General features: G+C 36.1%; 1 protein-coding gene across 1 annotated transcript; it reads left to right on the top strand.

Annotated features, from left to right (window-relative positions):
- Nucleotides 1-2,499: 2,499 nt before the first annotated feature.
- Nucleotides 2,500-9,397, top strand: LOC104317461 (fibrinogen-like protein 1-like protein). The gene is made up of 2 exons (XM_009918283.2): nt 2,500-3,528; nt 7,044-9,397. The coding sequence occupies exons 1-2, from the start codon at nt 3,381-3,383 to the stop codon at nt 7,742-7,744; spliced, it is 849 nt and encodes a 282-aa protein (XP_009916585.2). The 5' UTR covers nt 2,500-3,380; the 3' UTR covers nt 7,745-9,397.
- Nucleotides 9,398-10,272: the final 875 nt, after the last annotated feature.

Below are 10,272 nucleotides of genomic sequence, written 5' to 3'. Positions count from 1 at the left end.
GCTTCCCACTTCACTTCTGCTCTGCCAGCTCAGATGCAAGTTTGGAAATCAACAGAGAAGCAAACAGCAAAAAAGTAAAGAAAAATGGAAAGATGGGGGAGGAGATAAACAGTGATAGAAAATGTAGGAATCAACGGTACAAAACAAAGATGCATCCCAATTTATTACAGGACGACATGAGACCTATCAATAAATACCACTAAAGTTAATGGTGTTTTCTAGAGTGTATCAGTATGGACAAAGTGGAAAGGTATCTTCTCTTGCCCTTTCTTAGTACACTATTTCAGCAAGATCTGTATCTGTTCAAAGCACTTTTACTAGTTCATAAGCTACATACAGTATTTTCATGCCTTAGCCAAGGTTTATTAAAGCATGGTACTAACCGGAAATTAGGTATGTCAAACACACACATATCTGAAATTCCCTGAGCTGCATAATGCTAAAAGCAGAGAGAATGTGTTCTTAAACTTTTCCCTGTAGCTCTGCTACTGACCAGTGTGAGGGAAAAGATACTGTTTGGACTCGCTGTGGCCACCCTCATATATAATAAAACATTGCTTGTACTTTAAAAATGAAGAGAAATATCACTGACTTTTAAATGTTACAAGCAAATCTTCCCTAAAACATTTGTTATGTGTATTTAATTGTGCATGAAATACAAATACTCACATATTGTGCTTTCACTGAGGATGAATTATTGAAGAACAGAAATTATGCATAGTACAAATCCTCAGGTAGAGCTTGCAGAGGACTTAAATGCTCCATCAATTTTAATTGTAGCTTGTTTCAGGGATGGAATCTGATCAGTGGGTTGCAGGCTGGATCAAGGAGCACAAAAACTTAAGTGTTGGCTCATCTTGAAAAGGGTAAATGCTAGATTAGACATCACCTAGAGGCCATGCAGATAGACAGTACAACTTTCAGATATAAAGTAACAATTAATTCATCCAATTCATTACAGTTTTGACCCTAATCAATGTTAATTAACTCTTGTTAATCCAAATAAACTAAACCAGAAACTTGTTGACCAGCCTATTCTGCTTTTGTTTTTTTCCATTTTTATAGCTCTGAGACACTGTTTCTGATTCATTCACATTAAAAGATGAAGTAACAACAAGGTTTATGGTTGGTTTGTTCCTAATACTAAAAATCAAGTTGTCTTTATACAATTTTAAATGTGACTAGTAGTATAGCATCTAGTTAATTCACCTGTGCAAAATGAGATAGTAAATTTGAGCATCTGCCTGTGTGTATTTAAGCAACATAAGTAATTTACTGAACTAAAACCTCTTCATGGTTCTCCATCAGTGTGTCTGTTTATTAATCAAGAAAATTTAATTTAGTTACTATGTTGTTTTAATCCTTATGGAAGAACTTTGTACTTTATAATTCATACATGCTTACTTGCAAGTGTAATATGTGAGAGCAAAGTCCACCAGAGTAAGCACACAGTGTGAAATAATGAAGATGCAATTTTGCTGCATTTGAGATAGCGTGTTGGAGCTGATTTATTCACCTGGACTTAAGTAGCAGGCAAAGTACAACTGTAGAGAATGAGCTTATTCATTTGTGTGTGTTTTTCTTTGCCAAGCTTCACTTGAAAGAGGTAAGGTGCCTGCCTGGTGCTGTTTTCCTCAGTTGCTTTCTTAATAATTTATAATACTAAGTTCTATTCTGGAATTAAATGGATTTGTAAATCATTTCAATGTGTGAATATGAGGGAAGAAAAAAGACTGACTCACTAGAAAATGCTAAAAGAAAAACAAAACAGCTAAAAAAATAACTCCAGAACCAAATACAGATTTCTTGAAGTTTAGTGATGTTGTGGGTTAGGTTTTGATTTAAAGTAATTTACAATATAATAATCAATAACAGCAAAAATAATAGAAGCTTTCAGGGAAAAGGATTCCCCTTCCAGGGAAAGGACAGTGGGAAATGCCCACAGAGCAGAACTTAAATGCTTTAAGGGAAACCCTGTGCTGAATTTCATGGAAGGTAATTTTCCAGTTTATTACAATCCCAATATCAAATGAGAAACTTTGCATAAAATAGCAAATTTTATATTAATAGTAAATCAGAATTATTATTGAATATTTTTAGGTAGAGTAGAAAATTCTGGTTTGCTGTTTTTCTGTATGGTAGGTATAAAAATTAACTCTTAAACCTGAACTTTATTACAACGATTCATCTTGGGCATTTTTAAAAAAATGTGCTGAATATTTTTTCTCTGTGGAAAACTGTTTGCTGAATCTGCTGCTAAGTCATTAGATTTATAAGGAATGTGGCTCTGTTGCAACATAAACCACTGTGGAGAAGAGTACTGGCCTCTGTAAGCTCTGTGCTGACGCTGGCAGGAAATAAGCTCTGACTGAATTGCTGCTTGCTAGATCTGTTTTCTGCTTTCGTCAAAGCCACTGTGGGGAGCTCAGTCCTTAAAAAAAAATATTAAAGAGTTTGGCTACAGTCTAAGTATGGGAAACCTGTGTTACCCTGATTCAGTCTAAGCTGTCATTGATACAGAAATTCCTTTTCAGTCAAGCTGGGATTTGCCGAAGCGAGGACCACAGGATTTAGTCCAGTAATAGCCTAAGCATTCTTGCTATGCTGGATGGAGAGGGTTACTAGATGCGTAACCCCAAAAGGAGGACAAAATGAGGCTCAAAACTGTTTTGATTCAATATATTGAATGCTTGTGGGTTTTGAAGAAGCTGCAGAAAAGTTCTTTTTACTTTGTTTATTGAGCTTTTCTCTTTTTTTTGATCTGATTTAGACCCGTGGCCTATTATTTAAAGCTGTAAATGGAAATTCATAAAAAGTGTAGCCCACGTGTTGAAGCGAGTTCTCCAGTGCATGGAAATATTCCCAGCACTCAGAAAGCCATGTCTTTGAGTACTGTTTGAATTACAGACAGTCAGCAGAGCCAGTGTTGCTGTTTCTGCCAGTTCGACCATTGGTGCCTCTATTTCACTGCAGTTTGGACTCGAGGAATAAGCAAAATTCAATTCTGATATAAGATGTGCTTTTTCTTTTGTCATTACATTACTTTCTATGGCTTTTTGTCACACACAAGATTACATTATGTTTCATTGCCCCGCATGGTACAAGGTGACAGAGGTGAGAGATGTTCTAAGTGTCGCAGCCCAGTGCTTCATGTCAGAGGAATGACCAGTCAGAAATAGTGTGTGAGACATCAGGAAAAGGAGAGGTCCTTGAAAGATGGGAGAAGCAAATTTTGGCAGAGGCTCACTATACTGAAGCTAGGTATTTCAATACCTTTCTCCTTCAGGACTTCCATACTAAAAGTCATAAATCTTTCCATTTTCAATTCCAGTCTGTGTTACAGTTCTGTATTGCTGCAGGAGGACTGACTCGGAAGGAAGATGCTGTTGACAAGCTCAGCGGGATTTATTCTGTTCCTGCTCTCTCATTGCACTGTGTCAGTGAGCACCAAAGAGGCAGTGGTCTTGGCTAATGCCCACCTTCTCCCCCAAAGAGGCTATGAGAGACTGGGTAACACCAATGAAAAAGGTAGTCATGAAGAGAGTGAGTAATTTGGATGCATGCTGTGTTTTACTTCATTGCTTTGCTGTAACATTTTCAGCCAACATATTTGAAAGTTAGCCCTGCAAAAATACTTTGCAATATGAACATGTCCTGCCCTGAAGTCCAGAATCTTTAAAATCCTTGCTCAGCTGCCATCTAATTCAAGAAAATTAAGATTTTTTGTAAAAGTATATTTTGTGGCATTTGAAGACTTACTCTTAGGACAATCATATCTAGATTACATCTGACACCTCAGTACTTAAATCCCATTGGTACTTATAACTGAGGCATCCCTCTGCCTATCTAGCTTGTACGGTCCAGCTTGGTACGTTTTCTAATACATTTACTAGAGTAGATCCCACATAAAATGTACACAAAAAGAGTAGTGGGTTTGATTCATTTTCTTCCTTCGACTGATGGCACTTGAGGGTTTATAAAATTCACTTTCCAAGTGAATCCTCTAACAATCAGCCTAAATGATTCTCTCATTATCCATCTATAGAAGTTCTATTTTGCATGAATAATATTCACTGAGAAAGGCAAATACAAGTGTCACTGTATATATCGCTGGCTTGGACATCACTATGTGAATCACTTAAATAATCATTCTATAAAATCATGGGGTCAGGTCTGGAGTCAGGCTATGTCTACCATGCAAATGTTCTAACAACTGGGGTACAAAGTCATGTACACAGTTCTGCTCTTTCAGGGTATTTAATAATGTCATGCAGATAGTATTGAGATTTAAAGTATTCTATTCATGACTGCAGATTCTATTAGGCAATGAAATGCATGAAAATAAGACCCTGGAAAGCCTATATACTCCTGAAAATCTGTCCTGAGTGGCTTACCAGTACCAATAAATTTCTGAATATCAAATATGAAAGACTATATTTAACACAATACTGTTACTATGAGTAATACTATTTAACAGGCTTAGTCCATCTGGACTTCTACAAAGCCTATGATACAATACTTCATACAATATTAAATCAGAGAAGGTAGGGTTACATTATAATTTCAGTAGAGGTGGAAAAGAAAATGACTTGGGTAGAAAAGTAAACCATAAACTCAAGGAGAAACTGAAAGTACTTGCTTATAAGTGATCTTTTCAGAAATCTTATTAAGTATACTGACGCAAAAATAAGAATATGCTGATAATATTTAATTATAACATGAAGTAGAGAAATGCCAATACAAAAAATCAGAATATTGCACAGAAAAAAAAAAATAACCAGATGTTCTTAAGTAATACCATTGAGATGAAAAATAAAGTACAAAATTCTAGGTTTTACTGCAAGGTGAGGACCTTCCCAGTTACAAAGATACAAAGACCAGACTCTAGATTAAAGGACACTAAGCAATACAAATGCAATCCTGGAATATATTAACAGAGATGGTTCTAATAAGACTTGGGAAGAATTGGTGGCACTATATAAGGCCGTCTGCAATACTGTGTGCAAATTTTACCCACGTTCTAGGAGATTAATTTGCAGTGAAGTGGTGCAGAAAAGCTACTAAGACAATAAAGAAACAGAAGATTTATCTTACACTAAATAATAAAAGAACTTATTTATCCTAACAGAATTTACCCTAACAAAACAAAGGCTGATTAAAAATATAGTTGTCCTCATGGTACATCGGTGCTTATTACTCAGGACTAAGCACTATTTAACTAAAGGACAACATGACATGAGAAAGAAAAGAGATGGACAGTGGACATTAATAAAATTAGATTGGGAACCAGATGAGTATTTCTAACAGAGTAGCAACAGTTATTGAAGTCTACAGTGCTTTCCAGTTGGAAGAGAAGAAATTTAATAATTCTGTGAAGAAGACTGCATGATATAATTCCTCACAGGACCAGTAGTAGTAGATAAAATAGTGAGTCATGGTCCCTTTCTCTTTCTAGAAAGCTGGGGGCTTTTTTTTTTTTTTTTTTTTTTCCCCACAGTAACCAAACTGTTCAGTGTACTTTTGATCTGTTGGTCACAAGACTATACAATGAGATTGACTCTTTTCAGACTCTGTTCTTCTCTTCAGGTAAAGAAAAACAATGTGTTCAGCAGAAGGATCAGCAGGGGCTCTCTGGTCAGTGATTTGGGCAGAGAAGAGTTTTTTTCTGAGCTTTTATTCTAAATTTTTGTATTTGGAAATATTTTTCCTTAATCATATTTTGGCAAATTTTTGAGGGGGAAAAAAAAATAAATTAGGACATCTTGCCATAATTGTCCTGAATTATCCCAGTTTCCCGGAAGGAAAAATTAAGCTCTAAATACAGTATCTAAATTCCTATCAGTCATTGTCAGGACAGAACACAGGATTTCATAGGTCTGAAGAACTGTCATTTTACATCACAGGTGGTCTGTAGGAATTTTTCTCATAGAGATATTAAAATTGTCAAGTTTTTATTAAATATAAATTACAAATATTCCATAGTATAATGACATAGTGATATGCCTTTCAACTCTATGGGGAAGTGAGTGATTTCAATTCATAAACATGTTTCTGAGTAATGGAACAGACACTGAATATCATCCTTCTGTACAAAAGTAATTCTCTATATATGAATCCATCCATCCATAAATGTATATTTAAATAAATTATATTCTGGTTCTTAGCAGTCTCCCAGTCAATTGTAAAAAGCAGAGCATTGTGCCTTAGTCTCAGAGATGCTTGATACTATACTATAGCAAGAAGTTACCTTATAAGCAAGTTACATTTAAAAAACACAGTGTATATATATTTCAACCCAATAGAGAGGGTCATTCCAACCCTTATATGCCATTTTTATTGCCCTCTGAGCCTACTGGATAAGCATTAAAGTGGAAAAGCACTTTCACCTATTTTCCTTATATTGATGTTCAGCGCTGTAGTTCTACCTGCAAATCAGTTGTAAGATTTAGCCTGGAGTTTGAATGACAAGAACTGTTCCTAAGAAAATCCTCAGATGTTTGTAAGTTTTGTATTAGCAAGAAATGTGCTTTAATATCTCCCTTTTACCAATGAATACATGGCATACTTATTGGAATTTAATGCAAGGATGTTACAGATGCCTGAAATATAAATTGGTTAAAGAGAAATTAGATTTATTTGTTGAGGATAAGGCTAGCTCTAGTAATTAAACACAATGGTCCAACACATGGCACAGGGAATTGCAAACTTGCTGACTACTCAAACTGGAAGAACGCAGGTGGAAAAGGAATGGTCTGAACATAACTTTTGGCTTTTCAGCCATATTTCTGTCATAAATGCAAAATCACACTTCTGTTGTATGGCAGGGTAACAAACCCTTTTTTGAATTTCTGAACATTTCCTGCTTGTTCTGCCCTGAAATCTTCCCCTGTTAGCTAAGTAGGTGCCCACCAGCTGGGATGAAGTCAGAGTCAGCTTCCAGTCAGAAGGTAATCATTCACTCACTCTAAAGGACAGAGTTCAATATCTAAAATTTACTATTTGAATAGAAATTTACTTTAAAACTTTTTTTTTTTCCTACTCAGACTATCCAAGGGATTGTTTTGAGATTTTTCAGCGCTCCAAAGGAAATTCCAGAGATGGTCTTTACATCATCCAACCAAAGGAGGACCCAATTGTTGTCTCTTGTAACATGCAGGATGGTGGCTGGACAGTAATCCAGCACATTACAGCAAATAGTACTGTCGACTTTGATAGGACCTGGCAGGATTACAAATACGGATTTGGCTCCGTTCTTGACAACCACTGGTTAGGAAATGAATATATGCATCAGTTAACTAGCAGCTCTGTGCAATATATACTTGGAGTTAAACTTGTAAACCTAAACGCTGAAATCAAATGGGGACAGTATGAACCATTCCTTATTGAAGACGAAGCGTCTCAATACCGAATCAGGGTTGGTCTATACAAAGGCAATGCCACTGATGCTCTGACCCTGGACACAGAAGCTTATCTCCATGACAACCAGAAGTTCACCACCAAGGACAGAGACAATGATAATTACTTTCAGAATTGTGCTAAATTGGAACACAATGGCATTCCTGGGGGAGGCTGGTGGTATGATGCGTGTGCTGGAGCAAATCTAAACCGTAGGAACGTGATATACTGGCAAAAGGACTGCAACAAGCAACGCATGTGCAAGTTTGCATGGATGATGATCAAACCCATTGACCACAGCCTGTCATATCCAACCAAGCCCTGTCTATGTCAGAAAGTTGAACTGTAGATAAGCCATGTGTACTTTGACAGGAACATGGATTCTTTGTCCAGTGACTGAAGTGAACTCACACTCTCATTGACTGAATAATCACACTAAGTAATCATGATTGAAAATTTAATTTGGACCTCTGCAAGGTCTTTATGATAGCATATCATCCAGGACTGGACCAGGACATAGACATCTACCAACAACGCAAGTGAGAAGTCACTGTCAGAAACTGAGGCCTCTACCAGAAGATTTAAATAATTAATTTTACAGTATTTTAGCCATAAGAGATGTCAGGTATGAAATCCAGGATATGATGTCTTGTACGAGATGCACATGAATATACATGCATTTCAGAAGGTTTTGCTCCAGTATGAATGTTCATGGTTGATCTCCTGTAATTGTACTCTTCACATATGCAGGAAGGAAATTTCTGGTGAAGTACCTACATTTACAAAATACATATTGGAGAGTATGGTGTACCATAGGGCAGCATCAGGCCTTTCCTTTTTACCTTTAGTGAAAGGTATTTTAAAATATAAAATTGGAATTGGCCTCACCTCCCATGGCTTCTTTTCCCCTTCATTGACTCTTCTTTTTATCTCTACTTTTTAATGATCCCATACACAATGAACTATTCAGCATGGGCTTTTCTTTTCTTTCTTCTTTTTAGAGCACTCAGAGCTAATGGGATCATCACCTTTCCCATTTAAAGCTACTAATCCAAAGCTTACAACTCCTCTGAATTTTCCCCAAGAAACTCAGTGAACACATTTTTTAAAAGATCAAATGGATTTCACAATTGTTTACTTATTGCTCCATTTTTTTTCTGAATATTACTCCACTTCATTTATAATGTTTTGACTGTTGCCTCTCCCTGTTCCGTGATGTGCTTCAGCTTTCTCTTTTTTTGATACCACTGTGAGAAAAGAAGAGGGTGTTGGCTTTATTTCACATTTGCTAGCTTCAATTGTTTTGGCACTCAACCTTGACATTATTTAAACAGTGGCTTTTTTCTGGTTATAAAATAAAGAGAGAATCTTTAAATTTCATCATAAATTCATCTGTTTTAAAATAATAAATAAAAGGATTTCGGTTTTGATAACCCTGAAGACATTGTTTTCTTTTACAGCTGTTTGGGTTACTTTACACATTTCTATATCATTGGAATAGCTGAATGACCACAGACAAGTTTTCATTGTTGCATTACACAAAATGTCAGGATAATTAATTAGAATATCTTTTATGTTTCCTTAGATACTTCAGTTACAGAAACTCAACCAACAGATACTGGCAAACTCCTGCTTTGTAACTTAAAAATGGAATCTCATAATGTGTAAGCACATTCTCACATACAGTATCACATTAATCAACTCAGAATTTAGCAGAAGGAAAATTCTTCCTAAAAAAGCATCAACTGACAAAATAAGAGAGTCTGATGACCTCTTTCTAGCAAAAATACTGTTTTATTATTATTTGTCTTTAAAAATCATTCAGTTTTTATATGAGAAAGTGCTTGCTTTTGTTTCTGATTTTCATATGTGTAACCTAAACAATAAATTTCCAGACTTTCATGTAACCTTTATTCATGTGTTAACCATAGGTTTAAAAGTATGATAAAGTGGTTTTAGGACCAAGCATTGAATACTGTGCATTAATAAATTAGCAACATTACCTGCCTGGGCTCATTTTGTCTCCCATAATTAACAAAGCAGAGTCCCTTAGTCACTCTCACGTCTGCTGCATTTCAGAAGGCATCAGGACCCAGGCAGAGTGGTGCGGTACAGAGCTGAATCCAGCCTCACTCCGCAGCTGGTATCCTCCACCATACCCTCTCTCCATTCTTCTTCCTATAGCTACCTGATGAATTGCAAATCTAAGGAAGCCTTATGTATGGCATACAGTAAAAACAACTGTCTGACGTCCACTATGTCTAGATGGCTGCCTCATGTAAGGAGTAAAAGATACTGCAGCTTATATCTTGGCATTGTAATCCAGGAATTCAGTAAAAATCCCTAAACTTCAGAGGTCTATTGAAACAGGAGGCATCAGCGACCAGGGTCTGGAGAAGTACTTGTTGAGAAGAAAACTTTTGAAGGATTTTAAATATCTGGTTGTTTGAGGAAGACTGACTTGTTTGATATATCAACAGATACATGAATAAACTAATGGCATTTAGTAGCTAATGGCATGAGTATTGAATAAAAGGCAGCGGTTTTCCTGAGTGTAATGAAAACTGAAGTTCCTAATCTGATACATAGACCAGCAGTACCTATTAAACCTGAAGATGTACCAAGATGGAAAAAAACAATTGCAACACCATCCCTTTCTGAAACCATTCATAGTCATAGATTATCTCTAGTTTTACAACACAATGCAATCAATTTTTTTTCCACTAGATATGGATATGGGGTAACTATTAATAAAATCATAAACAAGAAGTTTAATTGAATGATCAATTTTTAAGGTTTTATGACACCCAGTGGTCAATCGTGTGTGGAAGAAAACCTTAGTGGGTACAAAAGGCAGCAATGGAGATTTGGGATGAC

This window comes from Haliaeetus albicilla, chromosome 5 (genome assembly GCF_947461875.1).
Source record: "Haliaeetus albicilla chromosome 5, bHalAlb1.1, whole genome shotgun sequence".
Taxonomy (NCBI): Eukaryota; Metazoa; Chordata; class Aves; order Accipitriformes; family Accipitridae; genus Haliaeetus; species Haliaeetus albicilla.
This window is presented reverse-complemented; position numbering and strand designations above follow the sequence as displayed.

Excerpts from the sequence above, each read along its gene's own strand:
- LOC104317461 (XM_009918283.2), top strand. The coding sequence starts at position 3,381 with ATGCTGTTGACAAGCTCAGCGGGATTTATTCTGTTCCTGCTCTCTCAT. Across the intron at positions 3,529-7,043 it reads GGGTAACACCAATGAAAAAG|ACTATCCAAGGGATTGTTTT; the intron begins GTAGTCATGAAG and ends TTTCCTACTCAG.